Here is a 24,398-nt window from a genome sequence, read left to right as displayed (position 1 = left end):
GTTGACTCACATTTAAGTCTAAGCACCCATTTCAAATAGAGCTGATAAATAGTATTTTACTCGTCAATGGGGAACCTCTCGGAGTCAATGGGCTAAGCACTCATTTTAAAATGGTTAGCCTTGCTGGCTTGCATATTTGTAACGCTCACTGTTCACTCAGTGATATTTCAAAACCACAAATTGACCTATGAGTAATGTGTAGCCAGTCCTATTCTTATTTGAGACGTACATGTACAGTATGACCTTGACTTACAATGGAGGTTAACAGAGAAAAGGCCAGAATATTGGAATTTGCATTTAATTTTTCTATATTAGACAGCTTTTCCTCCAGTTAATCCACAATGAAACAAAGCAATTTGTTTTACTAGTGTTCGCACCACTGCATTAACATGGTACTGTATTTCCCTTACCTTGCATGAAGCGGTGTTCCTTTTTCCACTTTGGGTTTTTCTGGCTTTGCAGGGTCTGTTGCTTGGGTAGATGAAGTTGTTCCCCATCCGAGCCATCCACTGAAAAAGAGAAATAGCACGTGTGAGGTGAATGACAACTTCAAATAGCGCTAATAAACAGTATTATTTTAAGTCTAAGCACCCAATTTAAAATGGTTAACTTTCAATAACTGTGATTTACAGTTAGTCTGCAGTCCACGGTCTGCAATCTGCAAGTGTCAGACACCGGCATGTGTGTGCGTCAGGAGATGCTGCAAAGCAATCTACCACACTGGGAATTGTGGGGTTTGTTTCCAGACACTCATGGCTTAAAATAACTGAGTAGATCTAGAAAGAGCTTTGTAACATGCTGATGACTTTCCAAGCCTTCTCTGCTAAAGATAACAACCCAAAGGCAAACTCTCAAAAATACGTGGAAACTTTTTACCCTGATGTACAATGTGGAGTTATCGAAGGCTAAGCCTTTCAACCATCCAGTTTATATGACACTCGGAGATTGAATTGAATAGTTTTTGAAAAGAATGTTGGAGAGCATTGGCATCTCAGGGACAGTCGGTCTTCCTTGCTTGTGACAAGAAATGAAGCTTCTACAGTGTACATCAATACTACTTTCTCCATGATAAGGGATGCTTTGCAGTTTTGCAATGGTAATTATTTAGTGTGGCTAATCAAATGGTAACAAGTGAGATAAGGGAACAATTTCACACGCATGTTGTCCAAAATCAAATAGTTTCCCAAGCGTTTAGGCGAGGGAAATTATTTGATTTTGGACAAAACGGAAGTGAAATTGTTCCCTAATTTCACAAGTATACCATTTGATTAGCTATTAATATCATGGGTGACAAATTACATTCCTAAGACCCCCTTTTGGCACTGTAGGAAAAGTTGCCATGACAACATTGTAACTTAAACACCAAAAGGGTAAATTGTCACCCATATTATTATTATTATTGTTATTATTATTATTTGCAGTATACACGTATGGATGCTCTAATGTTAAAAGTACATAGGGCGCAAAGCGTAGCCTATGTCCTCTTACGGAACATAAGTCTCTATATAAAGGAGCGTTTTAAAATAATAAAATACATTCTATATATATATATATATCATAACAATAATAATCCTTAAAATCCTAAATCCTAAAATTCTAATTTAAATTTAAATTTAAAAATAAATAAATAAATAAAAAAAATCCTTAAAATTTTCTAACACTCTATAATTTCTAAAGTTCGTAAGATTATTTGACGATGGCCTTGAAGGCCCGCGCTATGTTAAGCGAACTTGAGATAATAGCTTTCTGCATCCTTCTGAGAACCTCCCTTCCTCTAGCGCCCACAAGTTTCTTTATTGTTTTCTCTAAATAACATACATATGTTATTCTCTAAATAACATACATAATAATAATTATTATTATTATTATTATTATTATTATTATTATTATTATTATTATGACCTTGCTGCTGTGATTCTTGACAACACTGCTGATGTTAATTTACTTGCTACAGCTAATGCGACATCAGAAATCAGAGCAGGTGAACTTCCCTGTTAAGAGAAAGAAAGATCATACAGGGCAAACCAGAAATCAGAATTTAGATCATCACTCAACTTGATGAAACACTTCACCAATTTATTGCAGGGTTGGTGTTGAAAAGGTAGCAAGAGAGGGGGCAACACTCTCCTCACCAGCAAGGAGGTCACCATGACAACTGAGCCAGGCCACCTCCCATGCATCTGTCAACATGTCACTGAGTAAAACCAGTGTGTGGAATGTATACTAACCCCAAAATATGAGAGGGAGGGGGGGGGGGGGGAAAGAGCAAAAAAGGAACTTGAGCCAAAGGACATGACAATCCTCTGCAGACCCCCCTTTGGTTTTAACTTTGCCTAAACTATAATTATTTGCTTGTACCCTCATCTAGATGTAAACTTTAACAAACAAAAGGTCTGGCTTTGGTTTTAACTTTGCCTAAACTATAATTATTTGCTTGTACCCTCATCTAGATGTAAACTTTAACAAACAAAAGGTCTGGAATTAGCTGTGGGGTACTGATATTGGAATTATAAATAAAACTTCTTGCTTTTTTTATGTTGTATTAATGTTTTACCTTTGCAGAAGCAAACTAAATAGGGCACAAAGTTAGCACCTAACAGGTAGTTAGTGCTCTATTAATGTCACTGTTCCTTGGTATCAATATACACTGTAATTAGCTTTTAAATGCATAATGCAAGGTGCAAAATGTATTGGCTTTTTTTGAGGGGAACACTGCCTTACGGCTGGTTAGCCTATGTGACTTCCGGATTGCGTGACATAGAACAACCTCACTCATCAGCGCTACGATCTGAGTGGTAAACACCACATGCTGGATCGGACAAGAGTATTAGTTAGCAAGCAATGTACAAAGACAAATGAGCCAACAAGCTAGGGGGAAGTTCGCTGCGCAGACTTAACTGCCACAGATGCATGCAAGGCACTGGATCCCCTCAAGCCAAACACACAGAAACCTAGATTTCCACATGCAAAAACTGGTGGATAACAGAAGCCATCTTAGGGGCGACTGAATGTAATACACTCTTTGGAGTACGAATATTGAGCTGGTAGCATTCAGAAGACCAGTGGCTGAGTACCTTAATAAGCCAACCTGGCACAACAGCAGCAGCTCCCGTAGGTGCGGCCCCAATGCGGAAGCTATGCCCCTTAAGGCTAAGGTGGGGAAGACCAACCAACATGGCGCTATCCCGGAGAAGTTGAACTACAACTGGCCTGGTAAGATGGTGGCCTGATTGAAAGTGCATATGTGGTCCCTGAGGTGACATGGTTAGTAGGAAAAATCTATGCATGGCCAAAATGACGCAAATGGGGGAAAAAGTACGAAGGAGTGTGAGGTAGGGCCCTCGTTGGAATGCGTCGGCTTTTGACGACTTTATGCGAACTGTCATGTACTGTGGGCGAGCAAGATTGGGACAGAAACAAATGCAATCAGTAGAAACATCGGTGCTAGAATGAAACAGACTGATGCCAGTAAACTCACTACAGCAGAGAAGTGCAAAAAATGCTAAAGTAAAGGCAGCCCAGATCATAGAAAAATCCCTAGGACTTAGGCAGGACTGCAATATAGGATCGATAGCGAAAAGCACCCAAGGGGTAACCAGTTGGCGACGAATTTGCGTGTTGCTCTGAAAACATAGAATGCCCTTGAGAACCTTGCACAACAGAAGCTTGCCCTGGATAAGATCGCGAACCCCGCTGTGTTATGAGGGTTACGAACGGCTGCTAAATAAAGTTTAATTGTGCTATGACGTCCTGATCTAGGTGAGTAGGAAGTGAAGTAGATGAGCCTTCAGAAGCAAGTAACAATTCCCCTGAAGTGCTTTCATGACAATTCATGACGCAAAGAAATGCTTTTCCCCAAAGCTGTAAGTGCGATTGGTACTCTCTGCAAGGCCCCACCTAGCGTTGGTTAAGAACTCAGCCCTCAAAGAGTCATGAACAAAGGCAGAATAATACAAGGCTTTCGGTCTGCGATGGGGGTGAGAGCCCAAAAACGCTGCATCTGAAAGCAGGAGAGTGCATCAGCAATGCCATTAGAAACCCCGGGAACGTGACGGGCCTGTACCAAAAAATAATTATTGTGTTTCATGGAAATGACGACTAAACACCGTACCAAATCCACCATACGCAGGGACTTGGAATATCCTGCATCAATTATAGAGACCACAGACTTCTTGTCATACCAGAACTGAAGCTGTTTTCTCATGAAAAGGGGGTGCCATATCACACACTCAGGTGACAACAATGGGGAAAAGTTCCTGCCATTCAATGCTACTGCCTCTAACCCTATCAAGGCCCAAGTGGGGAGGCCAACGACCTTGGAACCAGTGACCCTTGAGGTCTCGGTAAAGGAAATTGAGGCGTCCACAGAAAAATTTAATTGTCGTGCCACTATTTTTTGTATAGGGTCAAACTATTATCATAATATTAAAGCTAAAGGATTGACTTCTTTGAATAAAGTTTTTTGGTATTCATATTGCCTTGTAGTTTTGAGGCCTCAAACTTAGAGCGACCGATTCTGCTGCAGAAGCTGCAGAAGCCCCTTCACTTTATTGCAAAAACAAACACTTTGTCGCATCTTAGTCACGGATGAATGCACTCCAATACCATGTGAAGAATTTTTGACATGTTAGGAATTGAAGTTAGGGTTAGTCGAAACTTTCATGTCATACTTACTTTGGGTAAAAAAGTGCCATAAAATCAGTCTCCGAACACAAACAAAAAATTTCTCACACTGTATTTGGGGTAGTACAATCATCTATTAGAGCTGAAAATTTGGAAGCGATATGTTAAAACCCGTTGGGACAGGAGGTCCAAGAAGTTGTAATTTTGGAGTCAAAATAAAGTCCTAGCAAATCAAGCTTGAAGATTTTGTGTGCAGTTCACGGCCTGCTGAATGACTCTACCCCCGACTTGAAAGCCAAATATGCTGAGCCAATCAGCGTTCGGGCACGTGCTAAGCTGTCAATTGACACCCAATCCTTTCACATGTGATGACATCTACGTCAATTATTTTTCGCACGCAGGCGGGAAACAAAGCAAAACGATTTTAACCGTCTTGAAATTAATTTTTTCAGAATTTTTTCTTTGGGAAAATGTACTTCACAGCCCACAAATTCAAGATTTGCAAAAACAAGAAATTTGAGCGAGACGCCCAAATTTACCTTTACCGAGATCTTAAGAAAAGCGCCAAAAACCACTGAGCTGGCAGCATCAGTATAGAGCTCGAGGTCCGCGGTTGGGGTACTGGAGGAGTCAAGATAGAAGGAGCGCCCGTTCCAATCAATAAGAAAACCTTCCACATATTTCCCGATTAATGCAGATATGGTGGATTAGCGACTGGGAACCCCTCTGGTCAGATTGATTATGCATTCAAGGAAAATTCTGCCCGGAGTGACCACCTTACATGTGAACTGGAGGGTGCCAAATAGCAACTGTAGCTCCTCTAAGCACACTGAATGGCGTTTTTTGAACGAGGCTAGGTGGTCCTGGATTCGTGTTAATTTATCATCAGGGAGGCAAGCCTCCTTGCGAACCGAGTCTATGACAATGCCCACGAACTCAAGGACTTGAGAAGGGCCTATAGTTTTGGATGCTACCACAGGGGCATTAAGCGACATGAAAACCCAGAGTAATGTGCTAAAACTCTCAAGACACAGCACTTTTGAGGGTTCTGCGATGAAAAAATCGTCTAAAATTAATGTGAATTACGTGTTGAAGGCTAATTGTTTTTAAGAATCCATTCGATACTATTGGAGAAATGGTTGAAAGGACAAGGGGAATCTACAAAAACAAAACTAAACACCCAGCAAGTTCCAATCATTTGGGGTGAACCGGTATCAGTTGGAAGGAAGACTTGAGGTCGGCCTTAGCTATGAATGCCCCCTTACCAAGAGTCTGGATGATACTAATGGCATTTTCCACCCGTATGTACAAGTAAGACAAAAAGAATGAGTCCTTGGGTATGTGATCGCTATATGCTATCTCCCTGTACACAAGGCACTTGCAAGTCTGGTGGCAAGATGAGTTTTTGTACCCGTGATGGGTCATTTGAAGCAAAGCAGAAACTAAACCCGCTCACTCATTGCAGGTCATTGTTTTACGTTTTGGAAAGTAACCCAAAACCCTCAGAGTAGATAAAAAGATATAACAATAACCTCCAACAACTGACCCGTGAAAAGTGACCTGTGCTTTTGACCCAGACTATTTCTGGGCATATTCTCGACAAACTCAGCTGATTCAACTTGTTTGGACAAAAGAATTAAATAACTATAATTATTAACAATTTCATTATTGTTCACCTCAGTGTCGTCGAATTTTATGTTTGGTTAAAAACCTTTCAAACTAGTACAAGTTCAAATTTAAGGAAAAAGACAAAATTTGAAGCACTTCATGTTTTTTAGATGTAGCGAATGTAAAAATACTAACCTCAACTGCTGTGTAGACAGCAACAAAAGGCTCTATCCCTGTGGTAATATAATGAGACATGGCAGGCATGTTACCACTGATGCTTGCATTGAAGCCACCAAGGAATGATCCTGTGTGCATCCTATCAAACATGTTTGGAGGGAAAACACCTGAAAATAGACACCATTTTGTCCTTAACCCATTGACTGACTCCCGGGGGTTCCCCATTGACGAGTAAAATCGTCTGGCATTAGACAGAGCAAAATACTAAGTCTGCGTAGCGTGAGGCCTGAGCCCAAGTTTAGTCGGACTTGTGCAGTTAAATATAAGGTCGGACTCGTGTTTCTCGTGTGAGTTCTCAAATGGTTAGTTTTGTCATCGCTCATCTCATTTGCGTTACATTTGGTGGCAGCAGTGGGGATCTTTTTTGCCATGGAAGATACTGTAAAAGCTTTGGAAGAGAAATTGGCGAAACTTGAGGCGAAACTTGGAAAGAAAAGTGAAAGTATGGCTGGTACAAGCGGCAGTTCACAGATCACCTCGCAAGAAAACCTGCTTCGCATCAAACCAGAGAGCTTCTCTGCGACGTCCGGCGAAAGTTGGTTGGTTTCGATACAGAAATTTCAAAGTATTGCAGCCCTTAACAAGTGGAGTCCTGAGCTTCCAGCCCAAATATTGCCCGCATAACTGAAAGGCCTCCCAGAGCAGACCTATAACAGCCTGACCACCAACAAAAACAGCCACCTGGACGGCAGTTGAACACGCTCTGACAGATCGATTTCATCGTAAGGAATCTCGTCAAGTACACATTTCCACTCTGCGAGCCAAATTAAGACGTCCTGATGAAGATCTACACCAACTGAGGTGCGACATTTCTTGTCTTGTGGAGCTGGCCTATCCGAATCCGTGGATCTGGTTCCGTGTGGGAGACCTGGTGTGGTACATGTATAGAAACCGAACCAGGACGAGACAGAAAAATTTCCTCAAGCCCTGGTGTGGTCCTTGGAAAGTGCTGAAAGCTCTGTCTGATGTTACCTATTGCATTGAAGAGGAGAGGCAGAAGCCAGGAAAACGTCATCAGAGGAAGGTAGTCCACTTCAATTATTAGAAACCATGCTTTTCGCCACCTGAAAGCCACGAGAAACCCTCTCAGTTAACCTCCTCTAGCCATGCGGAAGAAACGCCGCAAATACGAAACTTGAGACACGTGCAGCAACCGACTCAAGGAACCTTAGTTGACTGTGGAGATGTCGAATTGGAATGGCTGGAAAATCCAGTTGCTACAGTCACGGAGGTTTCTCGTCCCTCCCAGGAGCATGAATCGAGTAGTACATTAAGTACATCCCCTCCAACAGCTGAAGTGCCGTGTCAATCAGAGGCTTCTCTAGTAAATGATGTACCGCATTGTGAAGCATGTTTTACTCCTATCAGGCCTAGATGTGAGCGAAGGGAGCCCATCTGGCTAAAAGACTATGTTAGAACAGTGGTTGTTTACCCAACCTGGCCCTTAAACTTTGTAGGAACATGTGCATGCTATAGTTAGAAATTCTCACTCGCACCTCTAACCTTATGTGCGAGGGTATTGAAGCGTGGGGCCTGAACCCAAGTTTAGTCGGACTTGCACAGTTTAATTTAAGGTCGGACTCATGTTTCTCGTGTGAGTTCTCAAATAGTTAGTTTTGTCATCGCTTATCTCGTTTGTGTTACATCTGGCCGGTTGAGGCCGGTTTCACCCCTTTCAAGTGATGCTATTATTAGAAGGATTGGCACCACAATGTTGTATCATGTATTGGCAACAGTGGTAGCAAATGAAACACAAATTATTGCTGAACAAGATACAGTCATTATTGTGACGTAATATGTCACCGTGGAAACGGGCAAGCCCTGTAAAAACACCCATTATTTTGTCTTTAGTTGCTTATATCTCAAAAACGAACTAAGTGACCCCCATTTTTTATTTCTGAAAAGTAATCAGAAGGGCATGATGAAACTTTCTGCAAAGTTTTAAAAAATTGTGTCTACTGGATTCACAGCCACCTTAATTTTGTGATTTTTTAAGGTAGCTCTGAATACTCTTGACAGAAATTTTTTAAACTTTGCCGAAACTTTCATTGTGGCCTTCTAATCACTTTTCAGCCAAAAAAAAGAGGGTCACCGAGTTCGTTTTTGAGATATGAGCAACTAAATCCAAAATACATGTATAGGGTGTTTTTGCTGGGCTTTCCCACTGCCAAGGTAACTTATTACATCACAATAATGATCAAATCTAGTTTGGAAATAATTGGTGTTTCGTATGGTACCATAACATTGCTGTTACGTGATATATTGTGGCGTTATTCGATCTAAACAGAGAGACCCTTTCGAGCCTCCTTAAGATGTTAAATGCAAAATTTGAAAAAGTTAACACAGAGTGCCTACCCAATCCCAGGAGGTTTATTGTAATGGTGCATGCAAACTTAACAACACTGTAATGTAGGTGCACTAAAAAACTCTGACTTGCAGCTCTTGCCTCTGCCAAAATGGTCAACTTTTTTCTCAAATAACGGCTTGCTAAAGTTGACCCGGCTGGGAGGGTGACCCTCTTACCCAGGGACAACTTTTCTCCATGTAAACAAGGCCTTAGTTCTGCAGTTTCTTCTTGAACCAAATTAAATCAGTGTGGCAGATGCTCATCAGGAGTGCAGTATGATGGCCCAGGCTTGTTTGCCAGGGATTGGCAGCCACTGGAGCAGTTTCTATCTTAGAAATGGACATCATCCCTTTCAAAAAATTATGGATTATAACCCATTGCCTCCTTGAGACTAAACAGATTTCACTCTTTCTGATGCCAGACAATTTTACTCATCAACTGGGACATCCTGCAGCATTTGCCAGGAGTCAATGGGTTAACAGACTTCTGAATTGGCTACATGTACTTCTGAGCTCACTTCAGGCTCAAATTCGAAGGCAATCCAAACACAAAGTTCTCGTGCAAAAAATAAAAGTCATGTACATGTAGTTTGTGTTATATGAAGTAACAGTACTGTTACAACTTAATAATATAATCACAAAAAGTTATTCTCTGGGGCATTCGTTGGCTGAAGTACTCGTAAACTCTAACCTCAAAGATGGCGTATTTTTTCACATACATGTAGTTGAATTCGAAGTTTAGGATTATTATTACAATTACAACAACTAACCACAGCTAGCAATGTCTGTAATGTTCTTTTGACCATTAAATCGCCATTTTTTATAGGCAAGGGGAGGAGGTCCAATAAGCTCTGATAACCCACTAGCTTGTGCTGCAGAAGACAAAATTCACACCATTAAAAATTATTTAAAGCACCAATTTGTTGATAGCCATTCCATACATGATACAGCTGTAGTCAGTCATCAGCAGTCAGTCTGTTAATAATTCAATGAGTGAGTGAGTGATTAAAGGATTCAGTCAATGAGTAAATTAAAAACAATCTGCCAGTTAAGTCAAGGAAGTAAATCCGTATTAGTCAGTGAAGCAGTCAGTCAGTCAGTCAATCAATCAATCAATCAATCAATCAATTAATCAATCAATCAGCCAGCCATTCAGTCAGTCAGTGATTGAGTCAGTTACTAATAAAACGTATGTTAAGGAACGAAATGATATATGGAATGAATCATATATATTGAACTGTGGATATGAAATCAAGTAAAGCTATGTCATCCTCGCAGTTATGAAGTCAACACAATTTAAGCAATTGCGTAGAGAAGCCTAAAAAATTTCAGGACTTCAAAGGAGTTTAACAGGGCTTGAACCCATGACCTCACAATACTGGTGCAATGCTATAACCAACTGAGCTATGAAGCCAGTGATGTTGGGAGCTGGTCATTTGTGGGTTCAATATAATTATGATTCATTTCATAATATCATTTCGTTAGTTGATCATTCATCACTGTGACAGTAACATTTGAACCCACAAATGACCATGCAGCTCCCAGTATCAGTGGCCTCAACAAGCTCAGTTGGTTAGAGGATTGTACTGGCATTGTGAGGTCACATGTTCAAGCCCCATTGAAGTCATGAATTTGTCATGCTTCTCTACACAATTTCTAAAATTGCATTCAGAATTGCGAAGATCATAGCTTCACTTAAATAATATATTGAAATCAATATCAGACTCACCCTTCGCCAACTGATTTCTGCAAGCTCTCAATGACTGATACAAACTAAAGCCATCAATTATAACAATAGCTCTTGGGTACAAGATGGCTAGTTCTTCAACCTAAGGAAAATAAACATGTTCACTCAATGTGATACTCATTACTCTTCAAAAGAACTTAGTTTAATCAGTCAATCAATCAATCAATCACTTGTAATCAATTTTGATGCAACTAAATTGTATCTTTATGATCTTAAGCCGTAAGTTGTTGATTTCAGTTTTGGAAGGTCCACTATTGAGATCCCTCTGTTATTGTTCAGAAATGATGCATTGTGTTCCTTCCAGGTGATAATCCCATTGAAGATACCTGAGGATCTTTAAAGACCAGATAAAGATCCCAAGTTCTTGGAGCATCACATGACAAAAACATGAGTGCCATGCAAAAAACACGAGCAGGAGTCTGTTTCTATGCAATCCTCACTTCTTTTTATTTATTCAACTTTATTTTAGTGTCAAAAGTACATGTACATGTATTTAGCACAGGGGCAAACTTTAAAAAAAAACCACATCAAATCAAATATTCAACTTACAACAAACATTCAGGACCACTCACTCCATGGTTTTTATAGTACTTTACAACATCTGTTGCATTATTTTAGAAAGGTACAGTAGGTGGCTGGTAAAATTATTTAGAAAGTTAAAAGATCTTTTGAAGATTTTCATCCCACTGAACCCTGGAAGTAAGTCGAACTAAATAGATTTTCATCTCACAGTCTAACACCAGACGATTTTACTTGTCAATCAATTTATTATTTTAAAGAGACCCTCAAAGATAACAGAGTTTAGTACCTGCTCTGCACTTCCATAGTTTTTGTGTGGCTGCCATGTTCTACATTTCAGTCTACGAACTGGGTCGTCATGCAGAAACTGAGAAAGTAGCATTGATCCATTCTGTAGAAAAGTAGACAGCCCTTAGACAGTACATGTATATAAGAGAAGAAGTTTTACAACTCTTGTTACTAGCCATGTCATAATAATATTATGCAGGAAAGCAAAAAAGGACCATACTGACCTGCAAATAAATCCTCATGAACCCTGATTTAAATCCAGCAACAATACAAGTCCAGTCTGGTGATCCCTGTGAACTTCTGCAAAATGAATAGTTATTGTTACTTAATTTTAATGTCCCATTAGCAGCTTTGGTATAATTTTGGATATTTTCAAAATGAACTTTAGAACAATGACAGAAGAATGATATCTTTCAAGTCAAACACAAAAAGCTGAAATGCCCAACAAGAAGGAGACATCCAGTTGGTTACATGTATTTACAAAGCCGGGACGATTTGGCTTCAGGATCGACAGCCAAAAACAAATTCATCCTGAGTTTTACGCAGGATTAAACCAATCAGCCCCATACATACCCAGGGTAAAAGACCACACTGCCTCCTTGGCAATTCAATTTAAATTAATTTAACCATTGGCTCCTGGGGGTAGATTTTACTCTGTCTAATGCCAGATGATTTGACTCATCAAGGGGGGCTGTCCAGGGTGGTTCAGGTGCCAATGGATTAACGTCCACTCATCTCTCCATTTAACCCATTGACTCCTAGGAGTGGGATTTGATAGTTTTTACTCTGTCTAATGCCAGACAATTCTACTTGTGAAAGGAGGGGGGGGGGGGGGGGCAGTTCTGTAGGTGTCAATGGGTTAAGGACTGTACACATAACCATTGTAAATAACCTACTTTTAACATACAGTGTGCACAAACTATCTTGTAAAAACATTTCATCAATTAATTTGACTTCACCTTTTTTTTTGGCAGACCACATGTCAAAAATAAGTACAGTAATGAAGATGAGTGCTGTTTATGGCTCAAGACAAGTACAATTTGTCAATATATATAGTAAATGTATTACATATAAAAGGAAAAAGCCATTTACATGGGTTATTCAGTGGTATACAGCCTTATTTCACTGTTACATAGGAATCAAAAAAGATTGAATTAAGGATTCATGCAATTACATGAATTATGCGATAGACTACAAATTACTGGCTGGGTTTTTTTTTAAGGCTTTGACTGACACTTTGACAAGCATTTTACTGATTGTTAGTCCACTGACATTATACTTACTTATGCTGAGATGCCAGTGGTATGCACAAAATATCAGTAACACAATCCCTAGGATGAAGAGAAGAAAGATCATGAAGTATTGTGCTCGAAATTAAATCAATGTGCATGGTTGAGGAGAAGATTGGACACAGCAATTGGGGTCTCTCTGCAGGTACTGGAAAGCATTGTTTTTTGGTCACTTGGGATTAGTCTTTATTATTTTGGAGTTGTTTTGTTTTTGTTTCTTTTGTTTTACATTAATTCTCTGCTCCAGTACCTGCAGATAAAACCAGCAATAAATTGCCTCCCAACAACAATGAACCTTAGAGTTGATTCCCAGACTCAGATAAAATGAGATCGTTGGTTTTCCCTCCAGTTTGAAACATTTTCCTCCAGTGTTTGATTCCACTCGTTTTTGTCAGCTGTGTCCTAAATTACTCCTCCAGTTCTAAGTTAATTACTGCCAGTCTTCACTATCACTGCCTGCACTGTCACTGTCGTCTGCCATTTTGTCAATAATGTAATAATCATTGTCATCATTATTCTGTTATCGTAATTAAGATTACTACGATTATGATAATTATGATTTTAATAATATGACTGATAATTATAATAATTATGATTATCATTATTATCAGTCATAATAGCTGTGTGAATAATAAAAAAAAAGGCTTACAATGACTTGTAGCTCCTAAATGTGGCTTAGAGGCTCTGTGCTTGTCTAAAGAATACTGGCTGATCTTAAGTTACTGTCCTCTGAACCCTTGAGAAATTATATCATTCTGAGATTTCTAAGCAGGGTCTCCATGAGGCCTTTGTCTGCACTAACATATAGTGACATGGTACATCCTCCATATCTCAAATGCAATTTTTTTTACTTTCTCTTCGCGACAACAATAAAGTTGCAGGGAAAAGCAATGTCAATAATTACTGCTGCATGTTATCATTAAATGTCTGAACCTTACCCTTCTTCCACAGCCAGGCAGCCACTCCATGAAATTTCATATTTAATGTTGGGTTCATTTCCTGATGGTTTACTCCACTTGCCTTGAATAAATTTTAGTCATTCACAAAAAAACTTTCAGCTCACAAAATTGACTTGATTATGAAAACCCTTAAATTTAATTGCTCTAGTACAATGGAACACAAGAGGACTAAAGTAAAGGGTGCAAAAAGTGAACAATGCAAAAACAAAACAAACAGTTTTTCAGGTGTCTATAATGTATTCAATTTTATCCCCTAGTTTAAATTTTTCAAACCAGTTTAATTTTTTTTTACACCACCCATTTCAACATAGTTGAAACATATTTCTGTAATTAAGTAGAACTCTTTATGGAGTATGTATAAAATAAACTAGAGATATAATTCTAAGATTATTATGGAGTAGTACTGTGGATTGTTGTCTCCAGTGCTATCAAAGACCAACAAATTTTAGCTACATGTATTAGGGTCAAATGCTCAGCTTAGTGATTTCGGTTAAGCAGCTTATTTTGAATGATTAGCTTTCATGTAAAGTTAGGGCAACCCTAAAACCCAGAATCCGGAATCCGAAATCAAATGATTACAATACAGAGAGTAAAAACTATCCTAAACATTCATAAAAGCTAACCTTAGGCCTACATGTAATTAGGCCTAAACAAACGTTTTTAGGCCTAATTAGGCCTAAGGTTAGCTTTTATGAATGTTTAGGATAGTTTTTACTCTCTGTATTGTACTGTGATTCCGGATTCCGGATTCCGGGTTTTAGGGTTGCCTGTAAAGTTAGGGGCACGGCCCACATTTTAGGAATTAGGGTTAAGCTTTTAATTTAGTGGTTCATGGTTATTGGAAGTAAAGTATTCTTTCACATATGGTGCTGTGTCAGTGAGAAAGTGAAATAGAGAAAAGAGAAATGAGTTGATACGGTAAAATCACCAATGTAAAGAAATTTGAAAGCTGAAGTTTTGAGCGTTAGCTCTTCCTCAGACCTAAACCCTTTTCTGTCTTTTCTGGTGTCCAAATGTGAATAAATCAAAGTTTGGACTGAGAGTGGCCTGGGATGAATAGTAAAATATTTCATTACAAATTATTATGGTGAGCAAAAAGAACAGTCTTGACAAGGGTGAAATGTCTATGAGAAGTGCTGTAGAGGGGTGGGTTTAAGGGGTATTCAAGGAGGAAGCCACCTGGAAGATACATGTAGGGGGGATAGATCTGTGAAGGAAGGGTAGGGTCAGACAGAGACAATAGGGAAGATCAGGGAGAGGTAAGAAAAGTAAAACAAAGAAAAGGAATATGTCACATTCTTTTTTAGACCTCCAAAAAAGGAAAATCCCTTTTTCAGACAATTGATAATTAAACAAGCCAGTTTAAAAAATTTAAACCGGTTCAGAAATTTTGGACTGGTTTTAAAAGAATTAAACCACGGGATAAAATTGAACTACAATTAACATCTATGAGAGACAATAATTTTTTATTGCTTACAAATGTACATGTAAATTGTCCAGATATTAGTGCCAGGATCACTGCTCTAGATGTTTCATCTATTATTCAGTATAACTTACACATTCTTCAAACATTTTATTTCATTTGATGCACAAAGACAGGAGCAAAAACATACTAATGTAGGTAAAATTAATCTTTAGACTCACCACAAAATTTGTCTATCAACAATAATTTTATAAGGCATAGGGCAGATTAATGAAAAAATACAAGTAAATTTATTATAGAGTGAGCTAGACAAAAATGTCTCTTGGACAAAAAAAAATCATTTTATCTAGCTTGACCTGCATGTGAAATAAATTATATGTTCCAAACTAGACCCTCCGTGAGAGTACACTGGGTTGCCTGTGGTACGTGCACCGTTCCAAACAATTTTTTTCAAGTTGGGCGGTCATTAAGAAGTCATACCAGACGAGGCCCTTTGGCTCACAGGTCCTCAAACGTTCGTACGACGAAACAGACCTGTCCTTGCGTAATATGTAGCTCTAACAGTGCACAATATTGTTTTGGTATTGTCTATCATTGGAGTGCCATGGTAGAAGCCTTGGGTAAATAGTCTGAGAAGACATGTGGTTACTAGCAAAGTACTGAACCCAGAAAGATTGAAGAAAATAAATGGGAAGTGAGAAACACTGGCTTCTGGGCTGACATGTTGATAAACTTCTTTTGACTTCAAGTTTAAGCGTGCCCTCTGAGCATCTGACAGCTTTGTAATAGCGAGGTTCACTGAAGTTAAGCCCTGTTGGGCGGGGTTAGTGTTTGGATGGGAGACCAAAATAATATACCCCTCAGAAAAAGAAGCATCGGACCGAAAATACTATTAACGCTAACAAATGCGAACTCAGCAAGGAGGCCCTGTTAGGGGGGGTGCCCATGTCCTCCGTCTGAATTTCACAGCTAGCTATGTCGCAATTTCGGAACATTTTTGTGTCGCCTGTCGGAATTTCATTAATAAATTTTAGCTTGTTGCCCCTCGGACAATCCCCATTCGCTGGAACGACGCCAACGGAACATACGGCCTCTATCTTTAGTACTTTTAAGCCCAGGGTTTTGAGACCTTTTATAATGTTTAATACCTATTCAGACTATTTGGAATAGTTGTTGAACTCAATGAAATTCCATGTAGTAAACTATACAAGTGAATAAAGGCCTAATCTGGCAAAGCAATACAGCTATAATAGCGTTTCTACAATTCTGGTAGTGCAAGAGTCTAATGTTTCTTCCGAGTTCAACTCTGACTTAGTTGTCAAACTGTGCTTTTCTGTAACCAACCCAGGAGGAAGGACATTCTTGACTATTCATTATCCGCAAGGCATGCGTTTACAAAAGGTCTGTGAAAAATCATAGTTTAGGGACTTTAAGATCTACGACGCGGTGATCAACAAGAACGCCACGAAACAGCAATATCATTGGTTAAAAGAGGAAAAATAATCGTGCTGCACGTGCGGCACGCATTTTAGCACATAAACGTGCGGTTCCCTGCACAACAACGACGTGAAATCACCAAATTTGAGGTTTTGACGACAACGTGAGCGTTCAAATGTGAATCTTTCGTTCTCTATTTTTGCTCTGAAACCGCTCGTACCAATTTATTTTTAGGATACTTTGGCCACATTGTAAGACGCGAACGAGATGGCCAAACCGCGAGAAACCTACGATAGTGCAACGTTATATTTTGAGGTGACGTTTTCGTCAACGTCGGCGTCGTAGATCTTAAACTCCCTAGTTAGTAGAGGGGACTGGTTATGAAACTCGGCAAACTTCATAGGGTTAAACAATAGCGCGGTCTCTGATGTTGAACAGACCCGTCACGTGACTCTGACCGTGCACAAGTTTGGGACTCCGACGACTCGCTTATGACTCTGATAGTGATGTATTTCAATAACTCGCTTACGATTTAAAACACCGAGATGAACGCGATCAATAGAGAAAAAAGTATCTCTCTGACAGACTGATGGAGTGCGCACGTGGGTCATGCAGGGAGAACATGATACGCAAAGCGGAAAAGTCCTCAAAGGGAGTGATGCACTGAATACGTCAATCACATGAAATGAACAATCAAAACAGCAGTAAAATGAGACGTATTTCTGTTCGCCTTTATTAGACCCTTATTAGCCATAATTGGCCATTATTGTTAACAATGATCATTATTAAGTAATTACGACGAATTGTGTACGCGCAAATGTTCCGCAGTCCGCAGAACATTCACAATTCTGAAATTCGCTGTCGGTCAGTCTTGACATTTGTGTCGCTTTCGCTAATTCGTTGTAATAGTCTGTCGGTCGTCGCCAGTTCGTGGCTATCATGTCGCCGGTTCAAGGCCATGTCGCTTGTCGGGATTTACCCCTAACAGGGCCTCAGCAAGGTACAGATTTTGTTAGCTTGCAAAAACAAATATTGATGCAAAAGTAAATAAATATTGATACACATGAAAACAACATTTATTTTGAACCGTGAATATAGAATATAAAAAGTTACGATCAGCGACAAACATTTTGGGGGATTTTTGCAACGTTCAATTTTGTTATTGTACGTTTTGGCTGCACAAATAAATCGCAAAATCAAAAGTGACATCGCCGGAATTCAGCGGGCGCCGTGATGAAGTTACCGCGACATGTTTTACCCGCCAAACAGTGAAGTATCTGTGTCAAATGATGGCAAGATACCGGGTTTTTGTAAGTTTCTTTTTCTGTCAAGTGTTATAAAGTTTGACAATGAAATGAGCGAAGTCAAAACAAAGATCACAATCGCCTAAGTCTTGTTTATGCAAAGTCAAAATTTACTCTCCAAGACGCGTACGACGTTATTTATCACCAGGTAATTCCATCATTTTGGAAATAGCAGCTACTTTTTTATTCATCTGCGTCACAATTCTACACTGATTTTGGGGCTCATTTTGTTGAAACTCAAGCACGCTTCCAACAGGCCTGTGAACCCTTCCAGCTTACAGAGCAATACTAAAAAACTTCTCCCAAATCACATTTCAACCTTAAGCTCGAAAATTCAATACACAACATGATAATTATTATAATTCACAAAGGCAGAAAATACCACAGAATCCTTTTCCAGCGAAAAATTTATTGAAACAAACAACATATTTGCTCTTAGAGGCGAAAACCTCTTCCTATTTCATTGCGTGCGTGAAGACAAGAAACTCAATCGTGTCAAATTACCATGTACTTCAGGTAAATACAGCTCACTTTGATTTCGTCTCGACGGGCGATAGATTGTTGTCGAAGTCCAGTACTCGTCGCTTTTGAGATTCCTGCCTAGTTTATCCAACTGACTTTCCATTATTGAGCTCCATAAGGGTATATTTTGTTTAAGGATCCACTAAAACGCCATTCGCGTTACATGACTTTCGACGCCATTGCAGGCTATGTTAATGATTCCACTGTGTCCACCAGAGAAATCTAGGCAGTTCCACTACCCTCTCGATCCTAAGAAAATATGCGCAGAAGGCTCTATGCACAAAGACACCACTTACCAGGGGAGTAACAGGCAAGACTTTTACCGACACGGGAAAAAAAAAACTAAAAAAAAGAAAACAAACAAACAAAACGCAGACCTCCACTGGGTTTGCCATAGGCAACCCAGTAATTACTGGTACCTGCTCTTATGATCCATAATGTAAACCTTACATGCTTACTTTACAATGTCTAGCTGTCAGTTTTTGGAAATAGACACAATGAGGAAAAGCACAAAATAGAGAACACACAAAGCAATACATGTATTTGGTAACTTACTTGTAAGGAATACGGCTTTGTCATTTTTTGCTAAAGCTAAGGTGTCATTGGATGGAGACAAGGAGATACAACACTCTTGCAGCCAGGAGGATGACATTTCTACCTGTTCACTTTCAACTGCTTCCTACACAGAAAGGAGTAAAGGAGTATTATTAATTTTTAGTCCACGTTTTTTTTGTGCTCACAAGCCTCAAGATTTCAAAATTACTACAGAAGTGCAAGTTTTTATTTAAAGGATTTGTTGATTAGTTTATTGAATTGTTGAGGCTAAAAATTATTAAAAGGTAAAAATTACATGTAATAATTATCTGAAATATTCATCTTTAGTTAACAACTACACTGTAAAGACTGTGGAAGTTCAAGTAATTATTGGTAACCATGTAAAACAAGTGATTGGCAAGGATGTGACAAAATAATAAGGGTGAAAAGACATGGATGGACAATGAAACAGAGAAGGAAAAAAATACTGTGATAAAGAACAGGACCCAAATTAAACTCACATTCCAGTCCCAATTGCCATTTTCCACTTTCCAGTCCTCTGAAAAACAAGTGAATAATAATGAATGTTAACATAATTTTAAATCCCTCTTCACAAGAGGAATTTTCCAAGGGACTGGTAAACTTATATATCTGGCATGTTGGTTGGTGAAAACAACTCATTGGGGTCAATTTTTCAACATTTTTGTATTACAAGTACATAAGCTAATAATTAACAATTATTATTGGATGAGGTTGAGCATGATAGCCATAATTATCAAGGCCAAAGTTTGTGTTATCTGCTGAAGCCCAAGGCTGAGGTGGATAACACAAACTGAGGCCTTGACGTCAATTCTACATGTATAAAATCTATTGTCTGTAGGTATGATGCAAGAGAAACAGCTGCTTGCTTATAGCCAATCAATATCGAGCTGGTGAGACCAATGTATAATAATAATCATTATTGTGGTATTGGAACTGATTTTTATGTTATTTGTCATAAATTATTTTGTATGCCCGTTAGGTGTAACTTGGTTGCGCTGTATTGCATTGATTTCTCTTCCAGATTACAGTGTATCTAACAGTATGAAAAATAAGTTAAATATATAGTCCACCAAATTACATGTATATTCACTGTTAATTACACTAAAATTTAACATATGCACAGCGTACAGTGTACAAATGCCCAAAAACATCAATACAGAGTACCAGGTATATCGGTCAAACCAAAAATTTTTGAATGATGTTCATTGAGTGATAAGCCATTTTAAACATGGTACTCAGACAAAAAGCTGCCGTATATGCCTTTACTAGAATACTGATTCTTAATACAGTAGGCAGTTTTTCCCTGATGATATCAGTGGTGTGCCGAGGGGGACCAAAATCAGTTGCTGTCTTTGCTCCTACAGTAGTAGCCAATCTTAAAGCTCCCACAGTGAGGTATGACCTGACTAAATTTTATAGACAAACTTTTCTTGTCTGCCCGGCATTGCAGAGGTCATGGGTTCGAATTCTGTTGAAGCCATCTAAATTTTTCAGGTGTCCATAAGAGACAATTGCTTTAATAAGTGAGAGGAGTATTTCTCTCTTTCATCTACAGCCCGCACTTTAAATTATAAACATTTCTTTTTAGAAAACAGTCCTAGGAAAATATGCACGCTGATTGGTTAAAAATCGTGTTTCTATAACTTGATGGAGACAGAACTAGTGCGAGCTGTTGACGTAGTGATGGCGCGAGCAAAGAGAATTTACATTTTGATAAGTAGAGTTAACAAGTTGATTTCCTTTTTCTTGTCGCATTGTTTTCTAAAAGAAATAGAAAACATGTACTCCGTGTTTCTATCGAGTTATAGAACACTCGTGAAAGTTTGAGAGAACTCGAAAAAGCTGTGGAAACACTCGCCGTCCCACAGCATTTCTCATTCTCCCAAACTTTCACTCATGTTTCTATAACTCGATAGAAACACTGTACATGTTTTCTATTTCTTAAATATCAATACAGTAAACACCCACATACACTTTATAAGAACCTAGAATTTAGGAACCTGTTAGAACAAAAATTTCATTTGAGACCCCCCTCACCTATATTAAAAACCAGTTTCAGTCTAAAAAATTTAACAGGTTCTTATTTTAAAAAAAGGACTTTGAAATTTTAGGTTAATGGAACAACGACTTTGATTTGTCACATGGATTTTGAGAATTTTTGCATAGCACAATGTACATTGTTTGACTGCAAATAGGCCTTCAGGCTTCGCAGGCCTATGAATTTTAGACGTCACAGTTTTATATCATGATTTCATGCCTAGAATATTGAGGATATACATTTAAAAAACAAAATAACCTGTAGTTGTTACTGAAATATCTACAAAAATTACTTGTCCCTTAAACTTGTACAGCCACTTTAAGAACCTAGAATTAGCCTGAAACTACTGTAAATACCGTTTTTATAAGAAACATATTTTAGCCTAACTTGGAAAAATCTACTAGGTTCTTATATGGGCATCTGGAAAGCCAGAATCTGGAATCCGGAACTAAAATAAGAACAAGGAAGGTCGATAATACCCATTGTTTTTTTCAGCTAAAAAAGTTGAATGTTATATTACACACTATAAACTGCAAAATCGATTTTTACAGATAATTAATTATTGTTGTGACAACAAAGTTAGTACCACTGACAACACTCCTGTTTTGAACCGCTCAAGTTACGAGAATGATTGACAATGAGACTCCTCCTTGTCCCTTGGTGGTGTGGTAACGAATTTGAATATTACTGAAGCCATGGATGAAAGGAGTCCAGAAAAGAAAAGTCAAATCCAAAAGGAATTCACCTTGTTTACTGGAATAGAATGTTAAGGTAAACAACTATGACCTTGCCTTCCAGATCTCGCCACAGTGAAGATCAAGAAGAAACATGGGAAAGGTGAGCACTAGCCTGCGTGGCAGGCCTTCGAAGGGGAAGGGAAAGGGAGAACAGTGGGAGAATGAGGAGGATGTGCATGGAAGAATGGGAAGATGCTATTGCTTTTTCAAGTTCTAAGCATAAAAATTGTGATTGGCTAGAATTAAATTTGTGTCAATCACCAATCTAATTCCCTGCTCCGATTTTGGTTGAATTCAACGTCACACAGACTGTTTTCGAGCTCTCACATAAGCAATCTCAAACTCGCCAACAACATTCTCTTTTTGTTGTTGATGAAAAGCGTTTGGATAGAAATTTGAAATTATCACAGCAGTTTTTAACTTTACTTAAACACACCTTGCAAACAAGTTGTAAAGAAATTTCGAAAACGATTTATCGATTCCAACCACATTTGAATATTATAATATAATATTAGTTTTTATTTGTATATATAATTTGCTTCTGGAATAAATAAAGTATGTATGTATGTATGTATTTCTTAGTCATTCTGCCCATACAACACCAAATGATTTCTTTTTCAGCGGGTGGTCTGAACAAAATCACAAATTCATAGTTCAGACTTATTCCACCACTAAACTCCTTTCACAAACTTGAAACACATCCTTGTAATATTGTTCCTTTATTGGGGGCTGTGCTTTGGTATCGCACTACTCAACTCCGTGAAATTTTTTCAAGAATAATGGCACAGTAAAAACATTCCTGCATGGCACAATTTCCTGTGAACGTTTTTGATTGGATGTCATTTGCCAGTGCGGGATTTCGCGGCAGCCTTCTGTATGCATATTAATTAGGGGGTTGAACGTATATAAAAATCGATTTTGCAGTTTAAAGTGTGTGATAAATTAAACATTCAACTTTCTTAGCTGAAATAAAACAACTGGATATCATTGACCTTTCTTGTTCTTATTCTGGCTCCGTATCCAGGTCCATATCCAGTTCCAGGATTTTTCTTTCCCACGAGTCTGAATTCAACGTCAATTAACGTCTGCTTTCTCAGTACTATATGATCGTTAAGGTCAAGAATGCAAGCTGTGTAAGGTTTTCTTTAACTTTTGAATCAATCTTTTTGATGACAAATTACCTTACCAAAGAGTTCATTCATTGGATCACATTAAGGATTGTATTGTATTGTATTATCGCACATATGTTCCGCGCATATCAAGATACTGGGGTTTCGTAATGGTGGTGCTTACTACTACAGAGATATTTTTGCGAGGTTTAAAACTATGCTGAGATAGTAGAACTTAGCAGGTGCTCTTGATATCCAAAAAGAAACTTGGGGGTAACCACGCATTTTCTGAGATAATTAAGCTTCAGTTTGGAAAAGAACGACATATATTGCTTTGTACTTTAAAGCTCTTTACAAATATTGTTGTTTAATTATCTTGGAAAAATGCATGGTTACCCCCAATTTTCTTTTGGATTTCAATAACACTTGTTAAGATCTGCTTTTCTCGCATAGTCAATAAACGCGCAAAAAAACCTTTGAATATCAGTATTAACAAATGGCTTAACCAAGTTAAGAGTCAAGGAAAAAAGGAGAAATCGTTTTAAATGAGAGTGTGCTTGTTTTGTTCCATTCTAGATTTGCACAGTTGTAAAAAAAAATTAGTCTCCAATTGACGAGAATTGCATTGCGATATAAAGGCCTGGCTAAACTAGGAAACATTGTTGCGGACGCAAATGTTTCCCAGTTTAGCCGCGCGGAAAAACATGTGTTGCGGAAACAAATTTTGCTGCTCGGAAACAAAAATGTTTTTGCCTGAAGTCAAAAACATTTTTGTTTCCCGGACACAAATTTTGTGTCCGCAACATATGATTCCCAGTTTAGCCACCCAGGGAAACATCACAAGCAACAATGTTTCCGCAACAATGTTTCCTAGTTTAGCCAGGCCTTAAACAAGGATAGCACAGCATCTTTTTGATACATGACTAGATTGACTTGATGATTAAAATATGCTCACACTGCAAGACCGGGAGTAAAACCTTACCGATCGTTTCTTTAACATCTTGTTCCCCTGATGTAGAAGAATCATTCAATATAGAAATTACTCTGTTCGGGTCTTGAATGCAAGCAAAGACTGGCAATGAACAAGACATTTTCATCATCAAAAATAAATACTCTTTCATCAAAAGTCCGCCATGTTGCTTTGGTAACTACGTAGTGTAACTATCATATAGTGTCCTAATACGTGCAGCCCTAGCCTCGTTATGTACTGCTGTACATAAGCATACATGGTAGTTATGGGCATACAATGTATTTCTTTTAGGTGTCTAATTAGATTGCTTGGTATTAGTTCCCATTGGGATAGTTAGGCCTTTATATACCACTCCTTGTGAATGTCACACCACTTGACGCCGACCAGTTTACTCGAGGCTGTTTTTTCCTTACTATTTTTTATTGTCGTTTTAAATAGCGTATGACTTTTTTTCTTACATTCCTTGGCTTGTAACCTGTATCCAGTGTGTCCCCGGCTCAGTTCTTTGTAAATAAACTTGACGATTGCTGGTGGCTTCCTCCAGTATTTGTTTGTTACTTGTCTCTTCTATACCTACAATAGAAATGTTTCTATTCGGCTGAGCGAAGCGAAAGAGAATAGAACGGGTATTAATGGGCATACACTGGCGTGCATGGGAAGGCACGG

The 24,398-nt window shown here is 38.6% G+C and overlaps 1 protein-coding gene across 1 annotated transcript in view; it reads right to left on the bottom strand.

Moving 5' to 3' along the window:
• The window catches only part of LOC137979091 (rab3 GTPase-activating protein non-catalytic subunit-like), a 70,798-nt gene extending 46,896 nt beyond the window's left edge, over positions 1–23,902 (bottom strand). The window contains exons 1-12 of the mRNA XM_068826264.1: positions 23,745–23,902; positions 19,358–19,395; positions 18,858–18,981; positions 13,596–13,677; positions 12,652–12,699; positions 11,593–11,668; positions 11,370–11,471; positions 10,544–10,643; positions 9,585–9,686; positions 6,427–6,575; positions 1,903–1,991; positions 411–509 (exon numbers count right to left, since the gene is read on the bottom strand). Of these exons, the coding sequence (XP_068682365.1) occupies positions 411–509; positions 1,903–1,991; positions 6,427–6,575; positions 9,585–9,686; positions 10,544–10,643; positions 11,370–11,471; positions 11,593–11,668; positions 12,652–12,699; positions 13,596–13,677; positions 18,858–18,981; positions 19,358–19,395; positions 23,745–23,883 (1,148 nt within the window). The 5' untranslated portion in view covers positions 23,884–23,902. The remainder of the gene's footprint in view (positions 1–410; positions 510–1,902; positions 1,992–6,426; positions 6,576–9,584; positions 9,687–10,543; positions 10,644–11,369; positions 11,472–11,592; positions 11,669–12,651; positions 12,700–13,595; positions 13,678–18,857; positions 18,982–19,357; positions 19,396–23,744) is intronic.
• Between the last annotated feature and the right edge of the window lie 496 nt (positions 23,903–24,398).

This window comes from Montipora foliosa, chromosome 12, assembly GCF_036669935.1.
Source record: "Montipora foliosa isolate CH-2021 chromosome 12, ASM3666993v2, whole genome shotgun sequence".
Classification (NCBI taxonomy): domain Eukaryota; kingdom Metazoa; phylum Cnidaria; class Anthozoa; order Scleractinia; family Acroporidae; genus Montipora; species Montipora foliosa.
This window is presented reverse-complemented; position numbering and strand designations above follow the sequence as displayed.